The sequence below is a fragment of the Centroberyx affinis genome, unplaced genomic scaffold, assembly GCF_046629955.1.
Source record: "Centroberyx affinis isolate AG114_WGS23_722 - 3 ecotype Tasmania unplaced genomic scaffold, CSIRO-AGI_Caff_v1 ptg005539l_1, whole genome shotgun sequence".
Lineage (NCBI taxonomy): Eukaryota > Metazoa > Chordata > Actinopteri > Beryciformes > Berycidae > Centroberyx > Centroberyx affinis.
The window spans coordinates 26,312-43,275 of record NW_027282782.1 but is presented as its reverse complement, the minus strand read 5'-3'; the positions used below and the strand labels follow the sequence as shown (position 1 = coordinate 43,275).

Below are 16,964 nucleotides of genomic sequence, written 5' to 3'. Positions count from 1 at the left end.
TGTCTTGAACATTTTGGGCTTTTCCTTCAGGTCCACCATGTTGGGACGACTACTTCTTCAGAGTACAGTGATCCTTTGGCTGGTGCAGACGGCGCACACAGGGGGTGAGTGTCTGAAGTGCAGATGTGAAGGCCGTTATACCTGAAATCATGTGATAACTAATAGCTCAGTGGTAAAATAGTGACAAAAAAACAAAACAACTATTGATATTTTACAGTGGATGTTTAATGGCTGTGGGATGCAGTGTAAAATAAACACATGAAATGCTCAGGCTGTGAATCAGTCATATCAATTTGAGCCAATTGCCTTGCCTTAAAGACATGCAATGACATATTTTATTGAAATAAATGCTAATATGTATGTAAAAGCAGCTCATTTCATATTTAGGATGTAATGAGCTACCTTGTAGTTATACAATTGAGTATTTCTTGAAGAAATGCTGCCTTGTAGTGTATTATGGGGAACAAAATGTGTGTCCTGTGACAGATGCAGTGTTTCAGTGTGGTGAGTTGTTTATGTATCTGCGGTCTGGTATGAGGAGAAGGTGAAACATTTCATGATGCACAGCTTGTGAGTTATGAGCAGACATGACATGTGGCCAGCTGTCATGATGCTGTGGTCCATTGGCAGCCAGCACTGAGAGGAGCTGCTGTCTGTTTAGAAGTGTGTTATCCCCCCTTTTCATCCACTGGAGGTTATTCATAGGTTAACCCTTGCAGGATTTTCCCTGAATTCCTCATTGACAGTGATCTGGGATAATTACCATCAACACTACCTTCCCTCTGAGCTCCTTATTTCATGATTTCCCCTCTTACTGTTCTTGATTAAAATCAATTTAGAAAAAGTATAGACTACAGAATATTTAACCCTGAGAACTTGTTTTTCCTGCTAGCACTGGAATCTGTCATCACAACTAATTTAATGGCAATATTCTAAGAAACCTGCATGCACTAACTGTAAGATGTGTTTCTGAGTTTTACTGAGCAGTGCTATTGTATTTAATTGCGTGAACATGCAGGTCAATAGTGTCGTCAATAACTGACCATACATTACTGAATGTGCTCTCAGGCATCAATATCTGCACTATACTTGCACTAGATCCCTGTTACTTGAGTCCTGTGAGGGTGCATTTGCATGCATTTTAAAATATTGAAATAAGGATTTGTATCATTAGTTTTTGATTGGTTTTAAATTAAACAAGGCTGGCTGCTGCGTTTATACTCGGTGAGACCAAGAATAAAAAGCACCATTGTCTAGTTGGATACACAAAGATGTCTAATAATGGAGAGAGATCTGAATAATGCAAGTTGAGGGCTGGATCTGTTTAAGATATACAATAGTCAGATTTTAATTACTTTATTTACTTTTTTTAATTTAGTTTTTCAACTGATCTCCATAAGAGGAATTAGAACTTAAAGGAGCTCTTTTAAGCAAAAATATAAACTACACAAGTACAGTGTGATTTTATTTTCCTTGGCAAAAGAAATAGATTAATGTTGCATACTGTTGCCTTTCTTGTATTCATCTAAGACTCAAAATGTTGAAATTGCAGCCTCAGAAATCTCCCTGATTTCCTGTGGCAGTGAAGCAGTTCTTCTTCCTGAATGAAGAAGAAAGAGATGAGAGAAATGTCTTGCAGACGCTTGTGTTTGCTTGTCAAATTTCAGACGATCATGTCAAATTAAAACAACAGAAAAATCTTAGCAACGCTTGCTGTGTAACTCTTAAGTATTTGGCCATCTTCCAAGTTTTCTTGTGATGATGCGAAACAACCATATATTCCCTTTTCCCTTTTCCGCCAGTTCCCTTTGGTGAAATCAAAGGCAGCTGAGCTTTGGTGGCAGTAGCAGTCTAAATTTGACATCCCACTGTGAGAAGGGAGGTTTTACTACTTGTACACAGTCGCTCCATTGAGTTCTCCATCCCTCTGTCTAAACTGGCCACTTCCCTAAATGTTCCTCAGAATGCTGACTCACAAGGAGAATGGATTGTATAAAATTTGATGAATAATCATAATCAGTAAGCACAGGATTGCAGGTTTCTTGATGAGTTATGAGCATTATTGTCAGTCTATCACTAACGTAAGAAGAAAATTTGTTAGACTGATGGCAGATGTGGATTAAACCTCCTGCAATGCCTGCCAGAATAAGACTGTAAAAGATGAACAACACAAATACTGCATATTTCAAACTGTCCTTTATTCATACTCAACTGTTTGGTGCCCAGAGATACTTGAAGCAGTTGTATTGAATGAGAGCAGGACTTTGTGTAAGAACAACAACAACAAATATTGGAGGACTTTAGAAAGCTTTTTGACAAGTGCAACTGTTAATTGTGACCTTTTGTTTCAAATAAGCTGAGGTCAAATTTGTTCAGATTTGTGCAATGTGTCCATTTCAGATGTGCTCATGTTTGCTTAAAACTACTGCTTAAGATTTACCATCAGTGTAGTGACCCACAGAGAACAGTGCAAATCTTGGTAATGAATATTTCCAAGCTTGTGAAAAAGTTATGTACGTTTTTTTTCATCTGACAAATAAATGGCAGGAGTAGCTGTGATGTTTTTGAAATGGTGGATATCTTATTTTGGGAGGAAACTCCTCAGTTGTGTTTCTGTGTGTGAACTGACTGCTATCTATTAGCTCTATTATGTTCATCATGTTTCAACTTTGATCCTTATTGTAGGATATGGGCCAGCTCATGGTGCGTCCAATGGATATGGTGCGAAGCCAAATGGTAAATTTGTTATGCAACATTATAGTGAACGAAGCATATTATAATGTACAGATGTACAGTAAATCTTAACATAAATGTGCTGTGTTCAAGGTTATGGTGCGGCTTCTGGTGTATCCAATGGACAAGGACCACAACCCAATGGTGAATCCCCCACAGCCTCTACACTTTTCTGTGTTTCTTTATAAAAGATAGAAATATTTGTGATCTTGGATTGGTGTAATCTGCACACAAGCCAATCACTTCAAAAGTGTTTACAGTTGTCATGGCTTCTGTTCTAGGGATGAAACCTCAAAATGGCGGGGGGATTGGAAGAATGCTGATGCCTTCAAAAGGTAAATTACTGTTTACATTTCTCCATTCATTCATTTCTCTGTTCCTGAGAACAAGTTTAATATATTTTGTTTTCCAAGGTGTGGGTCAGGCAATGGGCATGCAGAACGGATATGGAGGATACCCGACAAAAGGAGTAGGTTAGTGATTGGAAAATGTTAACTCATCGTCTGTCTCATTTGAGAGTGTCCTTCCAAGTCAAAATGGAGCAAAATCTAATGGTAAACCTGTTTTCACACCATCATGTGGATACTTAAAACTGATAGGTAAAACATAATATGAGCTTATTGTCACTATATCATATCTAATCTATTTAAGGCTATGGTGCAGCAGCTGGTGCAACCAATGGAGCAGGTACGAAAGGTAAATTCACCTTGTATCTGTAGTCACTCTAGTAACACTATAGCTCATCAATCTGTTGAAAAATCTGTTGAAAGATACAAGAAATGCTCTGGACCTCTTGGCTCAGTTTTCCCATCTTATTTTTAAGGCTACGGCGCAGCAGCTGGTGTGTCAAACGGACAAGGCGGCAAACCAAATGGTTAGTATTCAAATTTGGGTCGACTCCAGCTTGCAGAAAAAAACACTTGGCAAGATTTTGATGGTGACTGAGAACCTCAAAGTGGGAAGGCTTGGTAGAGCTTGAGGTGAAACCAATTTGTGTGCAGGACTTGCCCACATTAGCAGATAAATAAGACAAAGGAGATCTATCTTACAGCTATTTTCAACATTTCACTAGTTCCATATGCCTCACACCTCTTTAAAGAGCCATCAGTTTGTTGGCATATTTGTTTACATGGACTTTTTCAATTTATCTCCCTGCTGTAATGCAGCCTACTGTTTTCAGAGCTGTCTACTTATTATTGTCATTAGGACTGTGCTATAACTTTTGGAACAAATAATGAATCACTTGGAAAAAGGAAATAGGCTACTTTTGAAAGGAATTACAATCTAAAATGCAATTACAAAAAACTGACCAATCCCTGTGATTATGATAGTGACTTTATGTAATGATCAGTGAATGGGGCGGTCACAGTTGAAAAAGTGGTCTTCCAAAATTAAATGTTTAAATGTTTTCCAATAACATCAACCTATGCAGTTAAGATGCCTCAAGTGTAGCTAATTTGACTCTATGCATTATGTGTTTCTTCTCTAGGAGGAAATCCAGCAGCAGTACCCAATGGAAATGGTGCTACATCCAATGGTAGATACTGTATAGCACATGCATCTTTCTGTGCAGTCTCACTGTCTATATTGAGTACATAAACACTGACATTATTACACATTTTTTCTCTCTCACATATATGCATACAAACTGTGAATCACACTATGATTTCTATTGCAGGGTATGGTGCTCAAGCTGGCCCGACCATTGGACAAGGAATCAAAGGCAATGGTATGTTATATTGTCAGTGAACTATTGCCTTTTGGTTGGATGTTACACAAATCAAAGAAAAGTGCATATGAGACAAGAGCCAATGGGTGCTTACATGTGGACACACAGCCACATATATGCAAACACACAAACATACACTCAAACTATGCATAACCCAACACATAACACATTTTCAATTCAATTTAAATTACAGGGTATGGAGCTCAAGCTGGCCCATCAAATGGACAAGGGACTAAAGGCAATGATAGATCATATTGTTTTGATCAGATGTTCATTATGCAATGTCACTGTCTGTACTGTACATACACTCACTCACACACACACACACACACACACACACACACACACACACTCAAACTGTGCATAAACACTAACACATAACACATTTTCAATTTGATTTCAATTACAGGCTATGGAGCTCAAGCTGGCCCAGTCAATGGACAAGGAACTAAAGGCAATGGTAGATCATATTGTTTTGATTGGATGCTCATTATGCAATGCTACTGTCTGTATTGTACTGTACTGTACTGTACTGTACTGTACACACACACACACACACACACACACACACACACACACACGTGCAAACTGTACATAACACTAACACACAATGCATTTTCAATTTCAGGCTATGGAGCTCAAGCTGGCCCAGTCAATGGACAAGGAACTAAAGGCAATGGTAGATCATATTGTTTTGAATGGATGCTCATTATGCAATGCCACTGTCTGTACTGTACACACACACACACACACACACACACACACACACACACACACAAACACACACACAATTTTGTAACACTATGATTTCAATTACAGGCTATGGAGCTCAAGCTGGCCCAGTCAATGGACAAGGAACTAAAGGCAATGGTAAAGCATATTGTTTTGATTGGATGCTCATATGCAGCATCTCTGTCTGTACTGTACACACACACACACACACACACACACACACAAACTGTACATAACACTAACACACAACACATATTTTATTACAGGCTATGGAGCTCAAGCTGGACCATCAAATGGACAAGGAACTAAAGGCAATGGTAGATCATATTGTTTTGATTGGATGCTCATTATCCAGCATAACTGTCTGTACTGTGCACACACATACACACACACACACAATTTTGTAACACTATGATTTTAATTACAGGCTATGGCGCTCAAGCTGGCCCAGTCAATGGACAAGGAACTAAAGGCAACGGTAGATCATATTGTTTTGATTGGTTGCTCATTATGCAGTGTCACTGTCTGTACTGTACTGTATACACACACACACACACAATTTTCTAACATTATGATTTCAATTACAGGCTATGGAGCTCATGCTGGCCCAGTCAATGGACAAGGAATTAAAGGAAATGGTATGGTAGATTTGCTCCTGTGCTACATGCTGAGATGAGCTTGCATTTAAACTCATATACAGTGTAGTAATAGTGGCTCACATCGCAAAGGTTTTTCCCATAAATCGCCATGTTTGTGTATTTGAATCAACATCACAGGTTACGGTGCTGCAGCAGCTGGGCCCAATGGACAGGGAACTAAAGGCAATGGTATAGTAGATTCTTATATTGATGTTGGAGATGCAGTATATTTCCATTGAAAACTACAGCAAAGCATATGAAGTAAATATCACTGAACATTCCTCTGGTTGGCTGCTAGGTTATGGTGCTGCAGCTGCTTCACTTCATGGAAATGGTGGCCATTTGAATGGTAAGTCTGCGGTTTCTTTGCGTTTATCCACCCAGCCAATCCGCCATACAGTCAGACCTACATCTGATTACATTACATTACATCTGACCAGAGTGACACAAATTATGCATCTCAGTTGACTTGGTATTGCCCAGTGCTCTCATAACTATTAACATATGAGTGGATGGACATTATGCATAGACACACCCATACACACGTACGTACACACACACACACACACACAGACACAAACATGCACACAATCTATGGACCTACATCATGACGTTTGTGATGTGCTTGTTTTTGTTTATCTGTTTTTGTCCCCTCCATCTCCATAAAGCACTTTGTGATGACCATGTTTGTTAAAAGCTCTTTGTAAATAAAGAAATCTGACTTCACTTGAATCGATATTGCAGGTTACGGTGCTGCAGCAGCTGGGCCCAATGGACAGGGAACTAAAGGCAATGGTATAGTAGATTCTCACTCTAATGTTGGACATGCAGCATATTTTCAGTGAATTCTATATATTAGAGTTAATTCTACAGGAAGGCTGCATATTCCAAAAACTACAGCAAAGCAAATTAATTTAGTTTCACTTTACGTTCCTCTGGTTGGCTCCTATAGGTTATGGTGCTGCGGCTGGTGTCCTGAGTGGAAATGGAGCTAAACCCAACGGTGAATGACCATTGATAATGCTTATAGATTATGACATTGATAAAAAAATATAGCCCTTTCATTTGCTTCAAAATCCAATATAGCCAAGGATTTACATGAGATAGGCCTCTATTTGATACAAGCGTTTTGATGCCACAACTGAATTCAGTGTGAAATAAAAAACATACATTTGTGGGAATTATTTTATACTTTAAAAATATGTTATATCTGTGCACTAAGTCTTATTTCAGCATTAAAACCAATAGTACCTTTGGAAACAGATTAAAGTGATAATATCATGGCTGTATAATGTGCATTTTAATAGTTGAGCAGTTTTAGCACCAAACCAGGCCATTGTAGAGAGAGGCTATTAGTTGAGACCAGGCATTTATTAGATATAGCTTTACATCTAACCTTATGAATTATGATGAAAACATTTTCTGAGTGTTATGTCTGTTGGCAGGTAACGGTGCTCCACACAATGGACACGGAACAAAAGGCAATGGTATGGTAGTTCCTACATTGTTGTTTTTAAATGTTCAGTGAATAGTGTATCAATTGGATGATCATTATGCAATCTGGCTGTGTATAATGAATGTGTACACACAAACACACACACACACAGACACACAAACTGTACATAACACTAACACACAACATATTTTTTATTACAGGCTATGGAGCTCAAGCTGGACCAACAAATGGACAAGGAACTAAAGGCAATGGTAGAGCATATTGTTTTGATTGGATGCTCATTATGCAATGTCACTGTCTGTACTGTACTGTGCACACACACACACACACACACACACACACACACACACACACACACACACATACACACACAATTTTGTAACCCCATGATTTCAATTACAGGCTATGGAGCTCAAGCTGGCCCAGTCAATGGACAAGGAACTAAAGGCAATGGTAGAGCATATTGTTTTGATTGGATGCTCATATGCAACGTCACTGTCTGTGCTGTGCACTCACTGACACACACACACACACACACACACACACACACACACAATTTTGCAATTTTGTAACCCCATGATTTAAATTACAGGGTATGGAGCTCAAGCTGGCCCAGTCAATGGACAAGGAACTAAAGGCAATGGTAGAGCATATTGTTTTGATTGGATGCTCATTATGCAATGTCACTGTCTGTACTGTACACACACAATTTTCTAACCCCCCCCACACACACACACACATACACACACACACACACACACACACTCATTACATACAGTTTGTTTCACTGTGTTCCAAGAGTTGTGGAAACAGTAATTTCTTAAGTAAATTCCTCTGTTCACCAGGTTATGGTGCTGTATCTGGTGTGCCTAATGGAAATGGAGCTAAAACCAATGGTAATGTCTGAAAAACTGAACTGAAAAACAAAGTTAATTTAAACAGATGTATACAGATGTTATCACATCTTTGGAAATAAGTAATTATTTTGTGTCCTTTAGGTCAAGAAGCCTCAGCGGGTCCATCATCAGGTGGCAACGGGGCAAGGCCAAACGGTGAGAGATGTAAAGGGTTGAAGTGGGAATGTGCTGTATGATATGCACTTAATGAGCTTAACAATAAGTTTGTTTGACAGAGGAGTTTTCAGTGGTTAGAAGTTGAAGTTCTGTGACTTGAGCATGTCTCCATATTTAACAGGAGGCAGTAAACCCATGAAAGGATATGGCCGACCGCCTTATGGGGCAGGTAATTGATCTTCTGCTGCCTTCTTGCCCAGGAAATGCTAACATTCATATCTACACAAATGGCCTTTTCGCCTTTGGTTTCTACTGCCTTAACATAATGTTTCTATATCAGCTCTTGGAATGGGAATCCCCAGAGGTCTGGATGTGCCTCAGCTTGCAAGGAACCAGAGGAAGGGTGAGCGAGGGCGTTTATATAATATTGGGATGACCATCTAATACATTGGTAATAATGTCTTTATTTGTCTTTCCAGCATATGGCAGTAATGGTTATAATGGTTATGGAGCTCAACCCATGGGAGGTGAGTCAATAGAGCAATCAATCTTTATAGTCATTATTTGATGGATACCATGCAATTTGGATGAATACATCATAAATGCTGTTTACTTATGTGTGTGTATTTTTGTCCATTACTTGTTTACAAGGCTACAATGGTGGTCATCAAAGGGCCGGTCTTGGTCTGGGTGCTGGATATGGTAATGGAGGAATGAAGGGACCGAAGCAGCAAGGTACGAAGATCACCATGTATTGTATTCTGTGTTTGTTTCCTCAGTTGTTTGATACTTGGGTTAGGGTTAGTGCTGGTGCTGGTATAGAAAATAAAATGATTGATTTCATGAGATAAATATTTTCTCTCAATGTTATAATTTTCAAACTGGTGTGCCCAATGGTACTGAACCAAAAGGTCTCCAGTTTTAATAGTGTGTCCCTTCTTTTCATCATATGTTGTTCCATGTAAATTTCTTTCTCAGTTGGTATATGATTTTTGCTGTTGCTATCAGGTTATAATTGCATGGAAACTAAATATTCTTAAGATATATTGTTGACAACTTCCATTTTTGTACAGCCAATCAGAAACATTCAGCTATCTAGTATCTTACTGTAAAAATAATTGTGTCAAATGTTTAGGTAGACGACTCTGTCAAATAATGAATTTTCTAATCCTTTATCTAAACTTTATTTAAACTTATGCCAAACAAAATCATAAAACATGTTTAATATTTTCAGTTGTTAAGAAATTTCTCAATTAATGGAACGTCGCAAGCTATTATCCACCACTATTTCTAAGTATTTTAAATGTACTGCAGGTTATGGTGCGGTTGCTGGTGTTCAGAATGGATATGGAGCTAAGCCCAATGGTAAATACACAGCGGTTTCATGTTTGCAGTACAGTGTGTTGTATTTATTGGATAACACTGCATGAACTCTGGCTTATCACAGATTCTTAACAACTGAGCAAAAGCTTTTATAATAGCTGCATGAAAAACAAATAATGTATGTCAGCTTCATTTAAATATTCATGTATTACTCATGTCATTTGTGACATAGCTCTTGTGTGATAATTCATTATGAATGTGTTTTAAAACAGAGTAAATCTTAAGTTTTACATTTTGTGTGTAATATTTATAAAAATAAGAGTTACACTTTCAGTTGTCAGTGATGGGATCTAATGAAAGACTTTACATTCAATTCTGTAGGTTACGGTGCTGCAGCTGGACAAGGTGCTAAACCAAATGGTAAAGTCTCTTGAAATTTACTCATTACTTAAAGACAATTGATGCTCTTATGAACTGGCTGTGACTCATAAACAACATGCAGAACATATGTCAAGCCTGGGATTTATTAATGCTTTGTGGATTATTATAGCTTGACCATTCTTTTTTTCAGGCTATGGTGCTGCAGCTGGTGTGCCGAATGGACAAGGTGCAAAACCCAGTCGTAAAACTATAATCATAAAATCATAAAACTATAATCATAAAATGTTCAAAACATCACATAATGCAAATATTTGACAGACAATCTACTGTAGACAACCTAATTCCTTTCATTCAAAATGTAAAGGTTATGCTGGAGCCAGAGCCCCAAATGGGAATGGAGCCAAACCCAATGGTGAGTCCATACATGCAATGAATGCAAAATTATTATTATTATTAGTAGTAGTAGTGGTAGTAGTAGTAGTAGCAGTAGTATTTGAATAGCACTCTTCAAAACACAGTTACAAAGAGCTTTTCAAAGGATTGAATACAAAATGCTTTTTGTCAGTTCTCAACAAAAAGCTAAATTATCTATTATCCCAAAGTTCCAGTGTGAGGTTGTATGATTAATCTCTCTGTTTGTGGATCTTCCCAGGATATGGATACCCCAATGGAGGAGCAGCCAAGGCAGCAAAACCAGGTAACATTCACACTCACATATGACATACTGTATAACACTGTTGTTGGCACATTGGAGATCAGGGTTTTCCAGGGATTACCACTGTATTAAATGTTAAAAAAAATAGTTAAAGCAGTATCCATCTCTTGCTCAAAGTTGTCCGCTGCACTTTCTGTTTTTTTCCCCCAACATGGCCCGGCCCATACAGTATATACTGTATAAATAGATCATTTTAGGGTGATGGTTTGTGTTTGCCAGTGATATAGTCTTTTTCTTGTGAACCTTTCAGACGTAAAAACAGTAATCATGTTTTCATATTTAAGTCAGATCTGATAGTTTTGTTACAGTGTAGCTGTTGACCTTGGTTGACTGCTTCCACCGGGTTATATAACCATAGAAAAAGTTGTCAATATATCTCCCCTGACCTCACTTTACTCTAATGTATTATTAGGTTATGGCAGTATTCCAAATGGATATGGAGCCAAACCCAATGGTAAGACTATCATTGATGATTTGAATCCATTTATTTTCAGACGGACACTATTTTATATTAATGAAATATCTGTCAGAGAATAAAATTATTCCATTTTCTGAATGTGTCATAGGGTATGGACAACCCAGTGGAGGTACGAAGGGACCCAAACCAGGTACTAGTCATGAACATGTCTTAAAATTTAGTTGTAAACACAAAATATAAACAGTTTGGATATAATACAGATCTTTCTCTAATGCTATTATTTGATCGCAAGGTTATGGAGCTGGAGCTGTTCCCAGTGGATATGGAAATAAACCCAATGGTAACTGATAGATATCCTGTGTAGTGTTATAGTGTTATAAATGTACCTAATGCAGAATGCAGCCTTCTGGTTCCAACTTTCACTGTAATGAAACTTTTTTGTATTTGACCCTGAGGTTATGGAGCTGCAGCTGGCAGTGCCGGCGTTCCCAAAGGATATGGAGCTAAACCCAATGGTGACTCTCTATACCTCTTATATAATGCATAATTTACCACTAGTACCAGCTTCACATGCGTCATGTTTAATGCTGTATTTTGTCTGAAGGTTATGGGGTTAGAAATGGCGGTGCACCCAATGGATATGGAAGTAAACCCAACGGTAAGTCCCAACTATCCAATATAAAATTTATGTCCTTCCACATTGAATTTCAGGAGTTATACATCAGACAATTTCTGAAATCTGTTAAAGTTTCATTATAAGCTATGGTGGTACGATGGTTATTGACCATTTTAAAAGTAAGGCCACTTAATTCTCAGTGTAAGACTCATTTTCGTTACACTCAATACAATATGGCTAAATTAACTCCCCCAAAATTGTGTCATTATAATGAGTTAGTGACATTTACATCGTCCTTCGCAGGATACGGAGTAGCAGGCAGAGGATCACAACCTCAACAACCTCAACAACCTCAGCAACCTCAAACTACCAAAGGAGTTGGAGCAGTGTCACCCAGTGGAGGAGTGAGCACACCCAGTGGCGGTAAGAAAATTTTAAATATAACAGATTTCATGTTTGGGTTATTCAAACTAAACTAACTGACCTGGCCAACTGGTTGGGTGCTGCACTGCTCTGGTTTCATCACTAGTGAAGACAACAGTCCATAGTGTGAATGGTCACACTACATATAAAACACTGTTTCTGTTTTTTTTTTTTTTGTATTGATCTGATCAGCATCTGTTCACAAACTGTCTGCAATGCTCATGTGATTTGTGAATTAGTTTATGAAACTTCTTGTGGTTCATAGGGTATGATGGTCCAGCTGGTGTACCTAATGGGCAGTTGGCTAAAGTAGCCAATACTGGTAAATGCTCCTGAACATACATGTTGTTTGTGTCAGCTGTATCTCTTAACACGGTTGCCATTATGTTTTGGGTTTTTTTCCATGTAGTTGACCTAGCATGTGGTTTGTCCTAAATTAAATTAGAATATTGCATGTTCTATAAACTGTCTGAAGACAAATGTATATGATGATTTAATGTTCCTTTGCTCTTATGCATGTTATTTGCCTGCCTCTGCATGTGTTGTATTTTGTTTTGTTTTGTTGTTTTGATGTGTGTTGTAATTTTTTTTTAATTGTGGTCTAAATTGGTTTTCCATAGTAGTTTCTACTTGCATGCAACGTAATTTGGTTTGGTTTGGTTTTTGCACATCATAACTATGTTTGGTTCTCAGGTTATGGCATGATGCCAAATGGGAAGGGTACAAAAGGTGCAGGTACATCTAATGGAAAAGGCCTAAAAGGTGAAGTTCTCTCTCCTGAGCAACCAAGTGCAGCTCCAGAGGAGCCAGCAGTACCGGGCATGAAGGGTGTTGCACCCGCACAGGAACCAACCCAAGGTGCAGCACCTGTTGCCCCAGAGCCGACCAAGAGTATATCAAACTATCAAAAGCTGCCAGCACCTGTGCCACAGGCAAACAGCTACAAACCAGCAGCCCCTATCCCACAGGCGACACCAGAACCAGCACCAGTGGCTCCTCAAGGCAAGTACCCCAAGCCTGCACCTGAACCAACACCTGAGCCGGCACCTGCAATTCCACAGGGAACTGGTCCACAGCCAGAACCAGTAATTCCACAAAGCAAGTATCCAAAGCTGCCACCTGCGCCAGCACCTGTGGTTCCTCAAGGGAAATACTCCAAACCAGTCGCACAGCCTGGACCAGGAAAGTACGCCAAGCCAGCACCTGAACCAGCACCCATGGGTCCACAGGGCAAGAGTCCAAAGGCAGCAATATCAGAAGCTGCACCAGCGGTTCCCCAGGGAAAGCCAGCACCTGAGCCAGCAGCAGCAGTTCCTCAAGGCAAGTACCATAAACCAGCAGCTGCTCAGTGATTCCTCAGGGGAAATACCCAAAACAAACAGCTGAGTCGGCACCAGTGGCTCCACAGCTAGTGGCACTACTGGTTCCTCAAGGGGAAAGTCCCGAAATACCTATTAGAGATAAGCATTGGTGTATGCCGATAAGGTTTTCTGTTGTGTAATAGTGGCATGCTCTGATAACCTGTATTTGTACTGTAGAGATCAAGGGATGAAAAGTATCAGTGGAGCTTTGTTTGACTTTACCCTGTGATTAGACTCGGGCAAGTTAATTTGCAATACAATAGTCCCACTGCCCACAAATAGTTATACATTTTAAATAATATATAATTTTTGGATGGGCTTTATTTTTAATTGATTGCCCCCATATCTTAGTTGATGCCCCTGGAGCCACCAATTAATTTGGCCTGGTTTGATTTGATTTCCCAGAAAAACATGTCAACAAACCATCAAACACAACATGTCCTCAATTACCTCTGTGCCTAATATTATATCATATAAGACAGAATTATTCACTACAGGTGCTGTATTTTGGCTGATTGTGACAAAACCTCCACTGACTCTTTAACTGATGTGTCTTATATTATTTCACTTTGTAATAGTGTGACAATTACATTAACCATATATGAGATCCCACACAGAAATGAAATGTATTTGAAATAAATTTTCATACCTGTTTGGCTAGTTTCACATTTTGTAGATCAAATGCATTTCTTTTCTGTAGAGTTAGCCTAAATTAATCCTTGATGTCTTCATTGGTATCGATAGTCTCCACACCTTTTCAGATTTTCTAGCTTTCATAGTCTTGAGGCCTGAAATGAAAATCCAATAAATGAGACATTTAATTTAACTTTCATTTGGATACAGTAACCAGCAAAATCAGGGTTAAAAAAGGCTATCATTTTTGATGATACATTAAAAAGGAAAACGGAATGGAAAACTAAAACACCTTGGTTGTGCACCTCCCTGATAATTGGGGGTTGTAACTATGTTAAGATTTAATTAATGACATTCCAGTGTGTGCACATTCTCGTTTTCCATTTTAGAGAGTGGAAAGTGAAAAAAAGTCTGATTTAATGGGTTTATATCTAAGGTCTCATGGCAGTAAAAACTAGAACATTTGATATTCACTTAACATGTGTAAATGGTATCAATGTACTCTATATCTGGGTTACATTGCTCAGCATGTTTTACAGTGTTGCACTTTGTAATAAAGTTACAATAGAGTTTCATAGCAGCATGTTACTGTAGTAGTTTGTTAAAATGCAAAAATGAATTGTCTACATGTCTAGACATCATTTTAGTCTGGTTGTTACTGGATGTTTTGCCAAAGTCTATTGTATATTTGTCAGTACACAGTCAGTGAGAAATGGACTGTTGTGTGTAACTGACAAATTACATGTTTTTCTTTATTGATAACAAACAGAATATTTAGTCAGAAAACACACTGATGACTTTGTGATCTTCAGGTGGCGCTGAGTGGGATCTGCCCAATGGACAAATGCCCCACTTTCCTATAGAGAGTCTTGGTAATTGTCCCTGTATTAATATTCAAAGATGTTAAAGGCTGTTCTCTTAAAACTGAATTATAAATTTGATACATTCATACAAATATACACATTTTGGCTTGGCCATCATCAGTGCATTTAGTTGATTAATGACTGGCATTAATGGGATTCTCAATTATGTCCTTGGACAATTAAGAGAACAATCTGGTACTCAAACTGCTTGTTTAATCGTAGTATTTTGTGAAATTAAAAGGTCAGTTGTAGCTGTCATTAGCTGCAGCTGTGTCTTGTTTGTTTAGTTTGTTCGTTTGTTAGTGCTCATGTCTTGTCTTGTTTAAATCTGTCTGTAGTTGTACATCTACTGTCTGTATATTGCATGTTTGGTTTAAAAAATCTTAATTTGTGGCATCTTAAAGGGCATTGCATGTTGTGGATGGAATCAAAATATCTATTCATTCTGAATGCAAGATTCGCAAAATGGCATCTGAACGCATGGATTTGCATGTATGTAAGAGATGTCCTCAAAATGTGTGAAGATGAATTGCTTCTGAATATGTTACTCTCTGTGGTGAAACATAACTGCACTTGAACTAAAATGTTTATTATGAGAACCAAGACGTGCTTATGCAGGTTTAATGTGGGGTTTTTTTTCAAAAATGTGTGTATTTTTGTGGTATTCATTCATGTACGGGGTCATTTAATTTCCTCTTCAGTAGTAATAATTTGCTAACATTTTGGAAAGAAATATACATAAATGTTGATGGAATTTATGGCCTCTAGGTTATGTTACTGGAAGTGCAGTGCCTGAGCAAAAAAGCGCAGAGGCAGACGTTGTTTTCGGGGCAGGCGACACCGGTGAAGGAGACGCTGCTCCTGAACTACCGGCCCCGGAAAGTATTGGACCCCCGAACCCCAAAGCTGTGCCTGTACCTGAAATGGTGTCAGCTAAAGGTGCAGGAACCATCACTCCTGAAGAAACACTGATTAAGGGTGTGACAGAAGTTGCACCAGAAGAAGCAAGCATCAGAAATCAACCTGAAGCAGCACCTGAAAGGCTCGGGGTCAAAGGTCTCCCAGCGGTGCAGACTGGGGCACAGGAATCTGCAGTTGGGAGTCCTGGTAAACTAAATCTTGATATGTGTGTGTGTGTGTGTGTTTAATACTGCTGCTGCTGTGTGTATTGCATTTGTAACTGTTGAGTGAATCCTGTGTTTGTCTGGTCTGTATGTCTAAAAAACTGCCAAACACTGATGATCAGTTTGGTTTCAGTGTTTTAAGATTAGTTATCCTACTGCAAGATTTGTATTTGTTTTATATTGTTTTAATGAATGGCTAGAATTCAATCCAGTCTACATGGAAAAAGTTAGGCTTTACATTTTAAGATTATTTATACTACCTATACCCATTTAGGTGAATTACATGAATTTTGGAGAATACTGCAAATATACTAACATTTAGATATGGAAATACTGCAGTGTGGACTTGAGTGAATCCTAGCCATTGTTTATGGTAATAATTTTAGTAATTTTAGTGTCTTTGTTGCATGCTCTCTTGGTTGTTGTCTTAATAACAAAATTACCATTAACTTATGTGGTTATCACTAATGTTTCCTGTTGAAACTCATCTTTGAACGTCATGTTTAAATAATCAAAATATCACTTTTTTTTTACATTTGGAGAAGGTATCCTTTTTGAGTATGAGCTCAAATATGTAATTTGTTGGCCTAAACATGTATAGTTATTTTGATTTATAGTTATTTTGAAATGTGTGTTAATCTTAATACTCTTAATACTCCTCTATGTTTTGATTTGGTCTGTGTTGTATTCAGGCTTCTAGGGCATGAAGTGAGTTCTGAGTTGTGCTTACTGATTTATTTTTCTTGACTCCCTAACCATTGTTGTTTAGTGAGTGTAAGTGTTTGAAGGAGGGAGTGTAGATAAAG

At 38.3% G+C, this 16,964-nt stretch overlaps 1 protein-coding gene across 1 annotated transcript; it reads left to right on the top strand.

Annotated features, from left to right (window-relative positions):
* The first annotated feature begins 12,998 nt into the window (after nucleotides 1–12,998).
* On the top strand, nucleotides 12,999–13,529 carry LOC139667441 (uncharacterized). The gene has a single exon (XM_071546897.1). It carries the CDS (start codon nucleotides 12,999–13,001, stop codon nucleotides 13,527–13,529), a length of 531 nt encoding a protein of 176 aa, XP_071402998.1.
* The last annotated feature ends 3,435 nt before the right edge of the window (nucleotides 13,530–16,964 follow it).

What these genes read in the sequence shown, in the direction of transcription:
- LOC139667441 (XM_071546897.1), top strand. Translation starts at nt 12,999, where the DNA reads ATGAAGGGTGTTGCACCCGCACAGGAACCAACCCAAGGTGCAGCACCT.